Below are 16,777 nucleotides of genomic sequence, written 5' to 3'. Positions count from 1 at the left end.
TCCAAGTAAAGGACTTTCTAATCGAATTATTTTGTCAGCCCGGATACACCTACAAGTTTAACAGAAGTAGAACCACAGGGGCTTGTGAGCTTGTGTAATAACCAGTTCAACTTTGTAACTCTGTGTGTGTGTGTGTGTGCGTGCGTGCGTGCGTGCGTGTGTGTGTGTGTATTCGGGTTTAACGTCTTTTTCAACAATTTTTCAGTCATATAAACGACGGTGCCTACTTGTAGCAGTGAGCACAATGCCCTACTTTATAGTGCTGCCTCACTGGAATATCACGCCGTAGACACGTGGCATGATATCCCACCCAGTCACATTATACTTTGTAACTGTGATGTTTAACAATCTTCATAACTCATTTCACACCAAATGGACAAAGGTAAAATTATTTAGCTATATATGTTTTATGCTAATGGTAATGGTGAAGATGATGGTGATGTTGTTGATGATGATGATGAAACGATTGATAACATTAAAAAGAACAACAATAAAACAAATAGTAACAACAACTATACAATAATAATTTGATGACGACATTAAGGACGGTGATGATGATGACGACGACGACATCAACAGCGATAATGATTACAATAAAATCTACGAAGGTGTAAGTTTATTATAACGCAGTGATGTTATCTTATCAACATCCTTCATGGAACTAATGCATAAGTGCACACGGTACTATTTAATTGATAAATAATTGAAACCATATTCAAATAAGTAGTAAGTTAAGTGATGCATGTACTGTTTTCACAGTACTTTTATACTCATAATGGAATTTAAAGGATTTTTGTAAGTTTTTTTCTCTCAAAATTTAAAACTGTTAATAAAAAATTAAACAAGAGTGATTTCTTATCTTCCATGCTGTATCTATTTAATAAAATATTCACTCGGTCTGTAAAACTGTGTAGAAAATTTATCTACTGTGTCCCTCACACAGTAAATCTTTTGTGTAAAAATAGAATGAATGCAGCTGAACTTTGTGTTACATCTATCAAAGAATTCGTGATTTTCTTTATTACGGAGGAGCATTAGTGCCGGATGCGTTTTATTAACTCGAAATTTCGAGATACACATGTACGTAAGTCTTATACTAACAAGAAACTTCGACATAGACGTCGAAATTTTGCCTGATGTAAATCGAAATTTCGACCTACTTACTTAGTAAACGAAGTTTGAACGAAATTTCAATATAGTATCTTGCCTTTTTATCTGCAAAGTTTGAACGTCTGTTCGTCTGTCAACGGCTAAAAGTGTTAATGGACAACTTTTAAAGTCATTTTATTGGCTCGTAGATAGTAAAAATGTAAAGTCAATGCATCCACCTACACATCCATATTTTACCCAGCATGTAGGGACTTGAACATATACTGTCATACATATGTCAATGTTTGACATCCCTAAGCTTTTAGAACAACTTCAGACTTCCTGGAAATATACCTACATTTACATTGATATTATGTTCCAGTGGTAGAGGCGCGCACTAGGTCGAAAACCTTCAAGATATGGTCAAAATAATGACATATTCTAAGTTCGAACACTACCCTGCCACCTTCTATGACCTCTTGTCAAAATCCACAGCTACCGAGTTACCGGATCTTTGTCTCGAAGGGCAGCCAGGACTTATGTAACTTCAGACATTGCTATATTTCTTGGCCACGTAGGCTCAAACTGGGTCGAAAACCTTCCCGGCTGAATCAAATTTAAAATAGTGACTTATAAAGAGCGAACGCTGTCCAGTCATGTTATATGACCCTCTAGTATACAGAAGATACCTAATCTTGGTCAGGTGTTCAAGTTACTAAGTCAGAAAGTCAAGTTACATATCTCGAAATTTAGACCCACCAACCCGAAATTTCGAGTTTAGAAATAGTAGGCCCTACATTCCTGGCATTAATGCTCTTCCGTACTTTATGTATTTTACGGAGGTTTTTTTCCAGTTTTTGTTTTAATAAAAACATTGTGATGTGATCTTTAAAATGTCCCTTTGATAAACATGATAAAATCATTTTTTCCGGTCGTCTTCTTCGTCAGGAAAATTTCTCACACTTTCAGCGACTGTATCAGTGACTTTATTGTTACAATTATCATTCATTTGTTCATTCATTTGTTAGCGATTGTTTAATCGGTCCGGATATTTAAGATATGAAACACTTTCAAGCAAATAAACACAAGCAATACCACTGGGGTTTGTGAGTGTGTGTAATAATCAGACCAACTTTGTAATTGTGGTGTTTGTAGTCGTCCAAAACCTCTGATACGGAGGTCGGAGGTTTAACCTCATGCCTTAGTCAGTGTACGGTGCCATGGCTGGGGCGACTTAATTTTGTTTAATCATGTTTTATTATACAAATATAATATTATAATTATACAAATGAACACATCACATTTATACAAGCATTCAAAACAAATACATACAAAAGTTATCTAGGGCCCTCCTTGAAGACGAATGTAACGCTTTCTACATAACTCAAAGCACATGATATCATGAGCTTCTGATTCAGCTGTATGATAATGATGAGAATGATAAAACTATTGATAACAACAACAACAGTAAAATCTGGACAATGATGATGATGATAACGACGACTACGGCGACTAGGATAATTATGACATTAAAATATACGCAGGTCTAATTTTATTGTAACGCCGTTACGTTTCCGTATCATTTGAATGTCCTCGCGGCCCTGCGGGGGAAATATTGATATCTACTTAGCATTAATCAGCTAAATCGTGTAACTAATCTGTATACATAATTCTCAGCGGACATACATATCCATACATGTACACAAGTATCAGTTTCATTTTATACTTTCTTCACAGACTATAGACTACCTTTACAGGATAAAATGTGTACGGAATGCAGCCATGAGGAAGAATTGACCTCATGACCGATATTGCAGAAAAATCGATATCAGGGGAGACAACAGCTATTTGGTATTGGTAACATATATTGGTAACAGGTGACCGGTATTGCGATGTCGATATCTACTGCCTCCGGGTATTGTCACCTGGATGTTTATTTCAATATCAAGTGTAATAAAAGAGAAGGTTTTTCATAAGATAATTAAACAAGCTTGAATTATCACTGGAGTTACAAATTATGGAAAAGGGGTTTTCATTAGAAATAAAAGAAGTCATTTTTATCAAATGAATGTTTAATATGTAATTTTCTGAACCATAGCATTTTTAACATGTTATTTTATAATAATTAAATTAATTTTTATATCAATAGACCATATCTATCAGCAATAAAAAACATATTTTCATATAAAATTATTTTCATACATATTCTTATATAAGAAGAATGTATATTTTAACATGTTTTCGAAAAACAATGTAACAAATCGGCTGAACATTGCTATCTGTAAACCATTTAGATTCAAGTTAAAGGCAAATATCGATGAAGTCTTTTATTTATTTATTTTTTTCATTTTCAACCAAATCTGAAATGTAAATGACCCTTAATCTCTAGAAAAAAGGAGGTTCGTACCCATAGACACATCCTTTTATATTTATATAGCACTAGCATTGATATTTTTACGGCGTCTCCCATCTATAAAATATGCTGTCGTTGAAAAATAAAATCTGACATATATATTTAAGAAATATGATCTGCCACTACCACGTCCATTCTTATGTCACAAAAATACATACGTAAGTTATTTTGTTGTTTTTTTTTTTTTTTAAACAGCTGTTTACAATTTATAATTACACAGGTGTAGGTTTTGAATTATTTTAATCTGAAATGGTTGAACATCACACGTATATCAATTCAGTAATTCTTGACATATAGACAAAATAGGAAGTTTAATGAATCGAAAATTATGGTATGTTTGTAAAATTTAAAAAAAAAAGAAAAGATAGTGGCAATCAGCGTGGTACAGGTATTTTGCCGTATTCAGGCAGACATTATTCATTTTAATATAACTACACATATTCCACCAATATATGAAAACTGTTTGCAAAATAAAAAATATGCAAAAGATTAAAATCGCATGATAATTTTACCTTGTAATTACAAAACAAATACCCGTATTAAATTCAGAACGCAATTATTGCCTTATCAGTATTATAAACGTCTGTGTTGTTTTAACGTTCCTTATTTAGAGGTAATTGGCAAGTTTTATTACAGGTCCAATAAAAAGGATTTATGCGTGATGCATACAACATTTTATTACTTCTATATATAAATTTGTTTCATGTAAAATTATCTTGAATTGAACATGTACAATAAATTATGAATGTAAGTTATCACGACGACATTTATGATAACTGAAAAGATCATGAAACCAGGTAAAATGTTCACGAAAACAAAAATATATCATTAAGTTACTGAAGTAAAATTCAATTCTGTTTTAAATGCAGATATTATTTACATTGCAAAAACATTCTTGTACACAAAAAATGTATATGAAATAAGGTGAGAACAACAACATAAGAAGAAATGCGCATCTCTTTCTTTTTAGAATGCAATATTTATCTTATATTGTTTTTGTGATATTAACACAAAACGAATTACTCGCGAAGTAAAATTACATTAAATGATTAAATCATTACTTTAACCTTTTGATCACAATACCGCATGTTCACGCGGCATACTATAATATCGTCTGCTTATGACGCTACAACAACAACTTCGCGCTGAAGTTAATTTTTCTTCGAAATTAGTGGAAATAAACCGTCTGAGAACGAATCAAATTTTTATTTCACAAAAATGAAATAAATATCATTCAAAAGATAAATTCAATGAGAGTAGGAAAGTTCTTGCACCTAAGCTTTCATATCAATGGTTTTATACAAAAAATGCTTTGAAGAAACGCATGTATGAGATTTTTGCACATTTTATATGGAAACAAAGAAGGGAAAAATGACGAAATGATGGCATCAAACTTCATGCGAAGAACGAATCAAAAATTAAGATAAAATTTAATTTAAAAAAACCTTGTGATGAATCAAATGTTGAACTTTGGTAATATGTTTGCACCTAAGGTTTCTTATTTTTAGTAATTTTGTTATTAAGTAAAATGTGTACATGCCCTTCTTATTTCTATATAGAAAATCTGACCGCTATCGATTATTGGCTGGAGGAATATTCTTCGGTATGAATCGTATGTACACTTTAATGTTTGCTTTATGTGTACCTTAAAGCTTTTTTTTCTGCACAGTTGAACGTACCTACTACCAATGATTACTTCAACTGAATATATATTTAAACAATATTATCTCTTATACAGTCTAAACTTTTTTCACTATATTGAAAGCACCATATGTGATTATGGCTTTGTCACTTGATACAAATAACCACAATTTAAGAGAATAGTTTAGACGGAGAATATTTAATATAGAAGCAATCAATAACACGCAAATTACTTCAGTTACTTTTATTGAGGACTGACACACAAGTTCTTATGACTCAATCACGTGACGAACTTAAGGGACCAGTTAGGCAACAGGGCGTTCAGCTGCAAGATAGCTTTTCTGCAGCTTTCTCACTTTCTCATCGTGATTTCAAGTTTTCATAATTATAGCACCATCGCATCGTATATCTTCTCATTACATCCCTCACCAAATTACAGGGAGAAGGGGCGAAAATGGGTAACATTTTACCTTGCGCTCCTCCAACTAAAATTGACATCGGGAGACGAGTCCCGTGTATAGTCGCTTTATACCTGGCACGCAAAAGAACCAGGGAAGCTTCTAGAGTTGGAGCAGCTTCTGTATCTTGCACTTTCCATTTACTAGAAGCTCTGTCTTCTGGAGTAGTGGCCCATCTGATTTTCCGGCAGCAGCCCTAAATAAACTTACAAACAAACGCGATACCCGACATGTAACGCAATACTTTTCCAATGATATATTGCATTCTTAAACATCCTTTTTCCGATTTTGGTATTATTAAATATATATACTTCTATTTATTCACTGTTTTCATGGTATAACGATTTTTCTTCGAAATTGCTTAAATTCAGTCGGTAATATATTTAAAATTGATAAACAATTTTAAACTTAAATCAAATAAAGTGTAAAATAAATGAAGCATATGATTTACTATTCTGCTATACTATAGAGACTAATATGAGCCGCGCCATGGGAAAACCAACACAGTGGCTTTGCGACCAGCATGGATCCAGACCAGCCTGCGCATCCGCGCAGTTTGGTAAGGATCCATGATGTTCGCTAGCGGTTTCTCTAATTGCTATAGGCTTTGAAAGCGAACAGCATGGATCCTGACCAGACTGCGCGGATGCGCAGGCTGGTCTGGATCCATGCTGGTCGCAAAGCCACTATGTTGGTTTTCTCATGGCGCGGCTCAATTATGTATAATGGAATTTAAAGGAATTATTTTTTTTAAATTTAGAAAGTACTCTCTCTTGTTATCATTTGCTAATAAAAAGTGAAGCAAGGGTGATTCAGTATGTTCTATGCAGTAGTTATATATATTCATTTGGTCTGCAAACTGTGTAGAAGCTTTATTTACTGTCTGCCACACATGTCGTAGATCTTTGGTATAAAATAGAGTGAAAGAATGAATGCACTTGTACTTTATGTTTTACTGATAAAATATCTCTGTATTACGGAAGAACATTAGTGCCAGATGCGATCTATTTATAAACTCGAAATTTCGAGATACTCAGTTGAAATTTCGACTGAGCATCTCAAAATTTCGACTAATGTAACTCAAAATTTAGACGTACGAAACTCGTTATTTCGACTTACTAATTTAAAATTTTTACTTAGTATCTCGCCTTTTTAGCTGCAAAATTTGAACATCTGTCTGTCTGTCTGTCGGTCAAAGGTTAAAAATGTTAAATGGGCTGCTTAAATAGTAAATATGCGAAGTGGATACATCTACCTTTGCATCCATATATCTTACCCAGCATGTAGGGAATCAAACATATACTAGCATACGTCAATGTATGACCTACCCTTACCTATTTTCTAAAGTATTAACTCCATTATGCAAACTGGATCAGGATATATACCTACATTTGGCAGAATATTATGTTCCGGTGGCAGGGGCTCGAACATGGTAAAAATAATGAAATATTCTAAGTTCGCGCACTACCCGGTCATCTTCTATGACCTCTCCTCAAAATCTAGAGATATCAAGTTACCCGATCTTTGTCTTGAAGTGTAGCTTGCACTCATAACTACACATTCATGTATGGTATTTTTATTCTTCCCTGTCATATAGGCTTAAACTGGGTAGAAAACCTTTAGGACTTACACATGACACTCTAGAGCTACCCGAACCTAAGTTTGGACGGGACCTTTACATATACTTACTGTATGTAGGTAGCTGCTAACTTGAAAATTCGAGTTACTGAGTCAAAATTTCCAGTAACTTAATCGAAGTCTCGGAATTTCGACTCAGTAACTCGAATTTTCAAGCTAATGAATGATACACTCCTGTAACGAAGGCTCTGTCATAGTTAATATATTTTTGTTTCAGCTTTTTGAATGAAATTCCCAATGTGCCGTTTCGGTAAACAGTGCATCATTTTTCTCGGTATTTCAGTTTCGTCAGCAAACTTTCCAAGTTTCTCACATTTTAAGTGGGTGTCTTAATGGCTTAATTGTAAAAGTTAATCAATTATTCTCTTATCGCATTGATTCATCAATCCGGATATTTAAGATATGAAACACTTACAAGTACATAAACAAAAGTAAAACCACAAGGATTTGTGAATTTGTGTAAATATCAGTCCAACGTTGTAACTGTGGTGATTGTAGTCCTTCGGAACCTTTGATATTTGAGGTCGGAGGCTTTACCGCATGCCAAAGTGCATGGTACCAGTGTTGATTTTATGAGGAACTGGGCTCGAGAGCGACTTAACTATGATATCAACGACTACATAGACGATGATGATGATGATGACGACGACGATGAAGATGATGATGATAAGATATACGAAAGTCAAAGTTAACTATAATTCAATTATGTTCCGTATCATGTGAATGTCCTCATGACCCTGAGGGGAAACTGTTGATTATTTATTTACTCGGCAGTAATCACTTATCTGCAAAACAATTCAGTGCATCATAATCCACAGCGTACTTAAATATCCATAAATGTAAAGCAGTATCGACGCATCTAGAGAATTTACATTTTATACTTACTTGCTGTCTACAGTTTCAATAGGCTACAGACTATGATAATCGGATAAAAATTGTTTGTACGGAATGCAGCAATCGTATGTACACACTTTATCAACTATTCTTATTCTATATTTATACATACAGAATTTTTATACGATTGTACGTACTTGTTGCAAATGATTATTTCAGCTTAATATACTTTATATTTTATCTAATCTCTTTCTTCTGTAAAAGCGGCATGTGTGATTAAGACTTTGTCACTTGATGCAAATTACCGCAGTTTAAGAAAATAGTTTACAAAAAGATCATCTGATGTAAGAGTTACCTTGTCAGGCAATGCGAGAACACGCAAATTTCTTTTAACTGTTCTTACGACTGGCAAACAAATTCTAATGACGCGACTAGCTAAGGTTCAAATGAAGTAGGGTAGAGTATAAATGTGCATTTAAACTGCCTTGGTATATGAGCTACGTGGTAGTGTGTTCGGAATTCAGTTGCGAGAATGTGTTCACATACGTTCTCATTTTCTCACTTTATCATCATGTTTTCAGTTTTCCTCATCGTACTATTGCGCAATCGCATCATATATTCGAGTCTTCGCACCGTATTATCGCTCTGTCGCCCGATGGCTCTAAAGGGACACCGTATAAAAAAACGTTTTTTATAAAAACTTCCTTTTATAAAGTGTTCCGTTAGAGCTTTTTTTGTTTCACCTATTTACTCTGAATTCGATTCAAAGTTACACAGCGTTTCACTACCATAGTCAAGACGATTTCAATGCATTCTCAAACACTTCAGTGCTATCCTGATTTTTAAATTATATGAATATATAAACACTTAAATAACACTTTAGATAGCTATTTTATCCAGTGTTTACTTCGGAGAAAGTGCGTAAGTGTACTTAGTATTTCTTAACTTATAAACAATTGAAACCACCTTCCTAACAGTATAAGATGCTACTGTACTGTTGTTAACATGAACTTATATGTATAATGGAATTTAAAGGGTTTATGTAAGTCTTTTTACACGATATTTAGAAAGTTCTTTCTTTTGTTATCGGTTGTTGCTAAAATACGAAACGATATTGATTCAGTATGTTACTTGTAGTATTCAAAAATTTATATCTATTAAAACATTCTGTAAACTGTGTACAAAATGTTTCTTCTACAAATCTTCGGCGAGCGTTGCTATACTTTATGATATAGCGAGGACATGGATTCTTGGTGTTTTCAGACATTATATAAATATTTCTTTAGACTAAAAAAATGACAATGTGGTGGTATCTGAAAGCTTTCCCCATTGATAAGCAATGCATCGTCTTCTCCGTCGATGAGCTTTTCAAGTGACTGTCGTTAAGACATGATTGTTATAAGTACCAACAATTCTGTTATCTTGTTGTTGAATCAACCGGGGTGTTAAGATATGAAACATTCATAAACCGTACTAAAGAAAACCAAAGGGATTTGTGAGTTTGTATAATAATCAGTCCAATTTGTAAATGTTGTTTTCATAGTTCTCCGAACCATTTAATACTATAGTTCACAGGTTTTACCTTTAGTAAATAGTTCCATTCCAGTATTTGCATGTTGAAATTAAATCATAACCTATCTGGTCACACATGCACTGGAAGTCTTCGAATGGGGTGTTGCACGGTTGAATTAGTTGCACGTACAAACTATTTTTATCATTTTATCTGCACTTGTTTTGTGCTCCAAATTTACCTTTTCCATACACTATAGTACGGAAATATCCCAGAGTAGACCCAGTACAAAATTAGAAGTGTGGAGTTCAGGCTTTCTTCATACCACGGTACATACAAAAGGAAGAAAGACAACAATTGCTTCTGATTCACATATCATGTTTTAAGGTTATGATGATGGTGGTGGTGATGATGATAATAAGAACAAAAAGTGCAATACTTACAGTTATAATAATAGCATAATCAAAACTGATTATGTTAATGATAACACTGACAATGATGTCGATAACAATAATAGTATAAATCAAATTTGATGATGACAATGACGGCACTGAAGATGATGTTGATGATGACGATGATGACGATAACGATGACGACGACTACGACGGTGATGACAATCTAAAATCTACGAAATGTATGCTTATTATAACGCAATTATATTTCCGTATCATTTGAAAGTCTTCACGGTCCTGCGGGGAAAATGTTGATATCTACTCAGTATAAAACAGCTGATCATGTTACTAATCTGCAAAGTAATTCAGTACATCATAATTCTTACCGCACTTAGATATCCATAAATGTAAACGGGTATCGACTCATCATCTAGAGATATCATGTTTTATACTTACTTAAGTTATGCATTATAACTGATGTAATAGGCTACAGACTATATCAAGGATAAAAAAATATTTTGTATATTTTGTACGGAATGCTGCAATCGTATGTACACATTTTATGTATAATTCCTTTGCTATATTTGTATATTGAATATACTATCACTGTTTATATTATTTAATTCTATGGGACTTTATCTGTCATGAAGTTCTTTGCTTATTTCCTTATAATAGGATAAACTGTTGCTGCGAGTCCAGTGATTTATGTTTATTATACCCGACATTTGACGCCATGGCTAATCTTGTAAATTAAGTTACATAATAATCATTGTTTTTTACCATGCAAGATATGTTTTGCTGGTGAAAGATCACTTTCAGTCAGTTGTCCCACCCCAGGACCCATTGAAGTTGTAAGTTTGAAACTTGCTAAGTTCCTGGTAAACCACAAAACTCGGAAATCGTTAGAACTAGAAATCTAAAACCTATGTTTCTGTGATGACACTATAGTATACCTTATGTCTGTCGTAGCAGCTTAATCATCTATGATCTTTTTCAATGCCATTTTGAAAACATACGTTCATTGACTTTTTTACAACAGTATGACTTTAAAGTGTTTTAATTGAATATGTCAATAGAATAATGTCATTAACCTGAAAAAAAACTTTTCTCAAAGCGCAGTGGAAATTATTAGTTCGTGAGAAACAAAGCGGCTGTATTAGGAAGTAATGCGAATTAAACACAGGCCAGACAAAATTTTGAGCCGTGCCATGAGAAAATCAACATAGTGGGTTTGCGACCAGCATGGATCCAGACCAGCCTGCGCATCCGCGCAGTCTGGTCAGGCTCCATGCTGTTCGCTTTTAAAGCCTATTGGAATTGGAGAAACTGTTAGCGAACAGCATGGAGCCTGACCAGACTGCGCGGATGCGCAGGCTGGACTGGATCCATGCTGGCCGCACACCCACTATGTTGGTTTTCTCATGGCACGGCTCAAATAATATTCATGCTGGTAGGTTAAAGTATCGAACGTGAATGACTATAGGGCCTGTTTATTACACATGCCCCTTAACATTGTAAAAAAAGACAAAATAAGGATTTCGATTTTTTTATGACATAAGTGTTACATATAAAGTCGAGATAGAAAAGCAAGACATGATATAAGCTCTCATCCTATATTATTATCCTGATTTTGTCATAACTTTGACGGCTGAAAAATAATTTCTATTGAATCTTCCCATATTTTCCCTTACGTTACAATCGATCCTTGGACCGGAATGTATTTGCAGACAAATACTTATTAAAGTAAAAAGATTTAGTTTGAATACTTTATATTGAAAATTATCACTATAGATATATACTCATAACATGGGAATAGTGTCTTAAGAAAGTTGCCTATTATTACATGAATATTTCGAAGTTCGACATATTCATTTATAGAATTGTCATGAAAAATCTACTTGTATTCTAAATTCCGATATTATTTATTTCAGACACAGTATATCGAATATAAGTGATGCAATCAGGAACCATATACACAGGGATTCCTTCGCTGGACTGGGGAGACACCTATTCTCATCAAGCAGGGCAAATGATTTTCCACTGACAAATGCCGACTTTAAAAGGTAATTGACAGCTCCAAAGTTACAAAATAAGTGCGGATACTAGTCCTAGGTAAATTTCTAGCAATGTTTCTGTTCAGAATTGTTTTCGAAACATAACATGTATATTTAAGGGGACACAAGTCATAAATATTGAATGAACAACACGTTGTTTGGAATTCAATATTTGTGAACGCGTAGACTTTTGATTTCTTCAACAATTTAGAAGTTTATTCCCAATGCTCCATTTTTACAATATTTATATCTAGATCAGATGAAAATAACACTGCATCCATGCATCCATGTCACACAATAAATATCTTCTTTTCATGCTCTTTTTATTGCATTTTTATTAATATATTAGATGGTGATACTAATAAAAGTTAACCAGAAGACAGCTTATCCGCAAACAAATAGCTTCAAGTCGCGACAAAAAATATGTTGTACAATATTTATAGGTTATTAGCTTTGTATCGGGAAATATGCACGAGTTCTTCAGCGGAAATATTGCGCGACTTTAGGAGCGCAATATTTTTCCGCTGAAGAACGAGTGCATATTTCCCGATGCAAAGATAATAACCTTTTTATTACATACACATCTACACGTATAAATATCATGTAAATATCATAAATATGTTCAATAGCTTGAATAGGATTGACAATACTGAACTAAATAGAAAAAATAGTGCAACAACACACACTGAATTACGTCACGCACCCGATATGAAATTCAGGCGTTAGTATATGGAAAAATATTGACGTTTCCGGTACCAGTGTAACTTAACGGGGAATAGAAACGAGTATGTAATAATGCAAATTATTGTATACTTTCGTCAAACTCCGGTAAGTTTATGGAGCAGATATTGTTAGATAGAAAGCATTTCGAGGGCATTTCTGACTGTCATGTTTTTCTCTGTTTAAACTGTTGTTACTGCTCCAGATGAAAATGGATCTGTACCTATTGTCCGTAAATGTTACACTCTTTTAGAACCTGGTCAGTAAACGGTAAACGTTACCACCTTACTTTTTTATGTAATTTGTTCACTAGTAAGCTGTATTACTTGTTCTAGAACTTGAACATCTGTTGTAAACTTACCATGAATACATATGGAGACAGAATCAGTTTTACAATAGTCTCTATTGTAAACATTTACGGTAAGGTGGTAACAGATGTCCTTCACTGATACAGTAATGACAAAAAAAGTGCGACTTTTTATTTGATTTAATTATATTTTATTGCTAATATAAATTCATAATATACAGTACATGGGTACATATAACACATTACAATAAATACACATATGGCAAGCTGATTTAAGTGAAAAGCAAACGGGTTTGACCACAAGTTAATTCCAACATTAAAGACGGCCCTCACCTGAAATAAGTTAGGTATACGTATATAACAAAATGATCAGGGTTCTGTTCAAAATCCATATAATACTAAGTAAATGTTTTATATGCAGTATTGTATATTTTTGACTTTTACAGAATACATATAGTAGTGTTTTTACAGATAGTATTCATTTTCTGTTTTAAAGTGTGTCGGCGGCTGTTGTCCACTTGTTCCAGAAGAAGAAGTTACAAGAAAATGAACTTTCAACTTTGCAAGAATCTATCAGGTAAAACTCAATAAAGATACATGTTTTTGAATGCAGAAAAACAGCTCATAACAAGTCATGTAAACTATATGGCCAATTTTATGTACCTACAATAAACCACTTTTATCGAAAATCTGCTTACTTTGGATTCTGACGGATTTTTCATAGTTAAAGACAATATTTTCGTTTACCAGCTTAAAAATATTGGCAAATTTATCGTTTTAAAATATGTAACATGTAATTTGGTCAACGTAGCTTGGGCAGTTCATTTATTCTGCAATAAATGTTTAGTATATCGTTTTTCATGATAATTTAAAAAAAATCACAGAAATCTTCTGTTCTACTATTCGTTATCAAAGAATCCATGGAAATCAAAGCATGCATGTCATAAAAACGGGTTTATGGTAATGGTTAATGATGCATATACTATAAACATGACAGACAAGTGCTTTTTCTACGAATGCGTTAAGTTTTTTATTGTTTAAGTTCGGTAATTAGTTGCAATTTATAAACTGTAACATTTCTTTATTTGAATAATATTATCGTGGAATGTGTCGCTGACGACGCAATTTCTTTTCAAACCGATTCTGGATCTTTAATTTAACCGTACAGAGAATGTAACTTTTTTACAATTTTCACCCAGTCGATGACCTGAAAAATGAATGAGTTTATGTTTTGCAAGATACTTCCTCGTCTTACACTTGCAGCTGTTCTGACAGGACTGATTCTCGTGACTCGGGAACTCAATCAAGATTTGTGAAATTTAATCCAATAAAATTGGCAATATTTCATCTTTTCTGAACGCAAAATACGAGCTCTGGACACAATAATCATTTTTAAAGATAGCTTTGTTCATAATTTACTCAAAAATGATAAATGTTTGTTATTGAATGACGTAAACGAGAACTTGAAACCGATTGTTTTGCCTGATTTCAATTATGCTTGTATTAAAAATGATTTTAAAGGTTCGATGCAGTAACGGCTGTCATATTTTCTTTCTTTTTTTCTGTAATTCCGTATCGTTACTAAAGTCTTATTTGTTTTCCGAAAGTAGCTGACAACTTCTCCTCAGAAATCAGTGGAAGTCAGGGGGAAATCATTATTTTCAGCTAGAACCGCATATAAAGGGGTGATATATTGTAGAATTGATAATTTTCGATTCATTTTTATTTCATGAGTTGTAATACATCTGCCGTATTCGCGCTGTCAAAAAAATCACACCATAAACATAATATTCATACTATTTTGAATTTGCGTGTCGCTCTGTTAGCAAAAAAGAGTGGTACTAAAACCTAAAAGATTATCTGACCTACAGTTGTCGCTGACAAAATTTCACCTTTGAATGCAAGCCTGGTGTTGGTATTCTTTTGAGTGTCCACATTCACGAGTCATTTTCAATCGCCAATAATCAAACTCTACAATCGCTTCTGTTTCAATAAAATAATGTTATATATAAGAAATGTCGATTGGTGAAAGTGTATGAGAACAGTACCGTGCTGAGGACGAGCGTATTATCTGAAGGCTATAGAGTAAACATCGTAATATCACGATTGCAAAGCCTCATTCTAGCATAAAACTGCAGGTTTTGTCGTTTTCGGGTGTGTTCTAACAGGAGAGCAAACGTGTGTTAACGGAGATTCTCGCGCGCACTTGCTGTAAGAACATTTTTAGCTCACCTGTCACGTAGTGACAGGGTGAGATTTTGTGATCGCCCTTCGTCCGTCGTCCGTCCGTCCGTCCACAATTTCTTGTGAACACAATAGAGACCACATTTTGCAAGCAACTTTGATCAAACTTGTACAAAACTTGTATTGGCATGATATCTCGGTTCCTTTAGAAACTGGCCAGATCCCATCATGCATTCTAGAGTGATTGCCCCTTAAAGGGCCAGAATTTGCTATTTTTGTGCATCAACAATTTCTTGTCTGCACGATAGTGGTTTCATTTATGATTTTATTTTAACCAACTTGCACACAACTTGTATCACCATAAGATCTTGGTTCCTTTCTTGAACTGGCCAGATTCCATTATGGGTTCCAGATTTATGGCCCCTAATAGGGCCAGAATTAGCTATTTTGACATTGTCTGCACAATAGCAGCTTCATTTATGATTTGAATTTAATCAAACTTTCACAAAACTTGTGTCACTATAAGTTTTCGGTTCCTTTCTTGAACCGGCCAGATCCCATAATGGGTTCCAGAGTTATGGCCCCTGAAAGGGCCAAAATTAGCCATTTTGACCTTGTCTGCACAATAGCAGCTTCATTTATGATTAAATTTTAACCAAACTTGCACACAGCTTGTATCACCATAAGATCTCGATTCCTTACAATATTTTTTTTAATTACTTCCCTTTTATTTTACTATAAATAGCTTATTTAGTAACTTTTTTTATTATTGGCCGTAAGGAAAAACCGAGAACACTTTTCTGTGGTACAACATGGATGGTACCTCCAATTTTTAGGTGTATTTTGACATATATGGAAAATTTCAACTATATTTTTTCATAATTCTTTTGATTGATCTTGATTATGACTTTTTTATCTTCTTGTCCTTAAGCGCAATGATAACAGGTGAGCGATATAGAGCCATTATGGCCCTCTTGTTAGATATGCGTGTTTCGTGGCTAAGCGTAAATTTATTTATTTTGTTGGGTTTAATGTCGCACCGACACAATTATAGGTCATATGGCGACTTTCCAGCTTTGATGGTGGAGGAAGACCCCAGGTGCCCCATCCGTGCATTATTCATCACAAGCGGGCACCTGGGTAGAGCCGCCGAACTTCCGTAAGCCAGCTGTAAGCGTAAAAGAAGTATTGTCCAATAACGGATAGACGTCAACGTGATCAATACAATAATGGCTGACATTCCCACGCATTTCATGGAGATGGACAATTCATTTTTTTTTACTTGTTACATTTTTATACCAGAATAACGTTGACACAATCATGTATGCGTTATCGTTACAATACTAGTATATACATGTAGTGTACCCGTAATTTCAACTTCCGAATGTCATTTCAAAATTCTCCTGTTTTAAAAAAACTGTTTCTTTTATGGCCTTATGATGTCTAAAAAGCACACGAGAAAATGTGATCGGATATTGATGACTGTCAATACGGGCCCACTACCTTAACAGGAACCCTTTATGAAACTCTTCTGAGG

At 34.1% G+C, this 16,777-nt stretch overlaps 2 protein-coding genes across 6 annotated transcripts in view; one reads left to right on the top strand and one right to left on the bottom strand.

The window, feature by feature from the left end:
* LOC123552342 (uncharacterized) overlaps positions 1–16,777 on the bottom strand; it is a 469,144-nt gene that overhangs the window by 123,083 nt on the left and 329,284 nt on the right. The window lies entirely within an intron of this gene.
* The window catches only part of LOC123552346 (proline-rich protein 5-like), a 59,570-nt gene that overhangs the window by 37,829 nt on the left and 4,964 nt on the right, over positions 1–16,777 (top strand). The window contains exons 1-3 of one of the 5 annotated variants that reach the window (XM_045341935.2): positions 731–795; positions 11,907–12,038; positions 13,553–13,633. In XM_045341935.2, coding sequence (XP_045197870.2) covers positions 743–795; positions 11,907–12,038; positions 13,553–13,633 — 266 coding nt within the window. In that variant the 5' untranslated portion in view covers positions 731–742. Of the gene's footprint in view, positions 1–730; positions 796–8,042; positions 8,199–8,971; positions 9,116–10,427; positions 10,523–11,906; positions 12,039–13,552; positions 13,634–16,777 lie in introns of those variants that run through there. The other 4 variants (XM_045341943.2, XM_045341942.2, XM_045341944.2 and 1 more) reach the window with 4 other exon arrangements.

This window comes from Mercenaria mercenaria, chromosome 4 (assembly GCF_021730395.1).
Source record: "Mercenaria mercenaria strain notata chromosome 4, MADL_Memer_1, whole genome shotgun sequence".
Classification (NCBI taxonomy): domain Eukaryota; kingdom Metazoa; phylum Mollusca; class Bivalvia; order Venerida; family Veneridae; genus Mercenaria; species Mercenaria mercenaria.
This window is presented reverse-complemented; position numbering and strand designations above follow the sequence as displayed.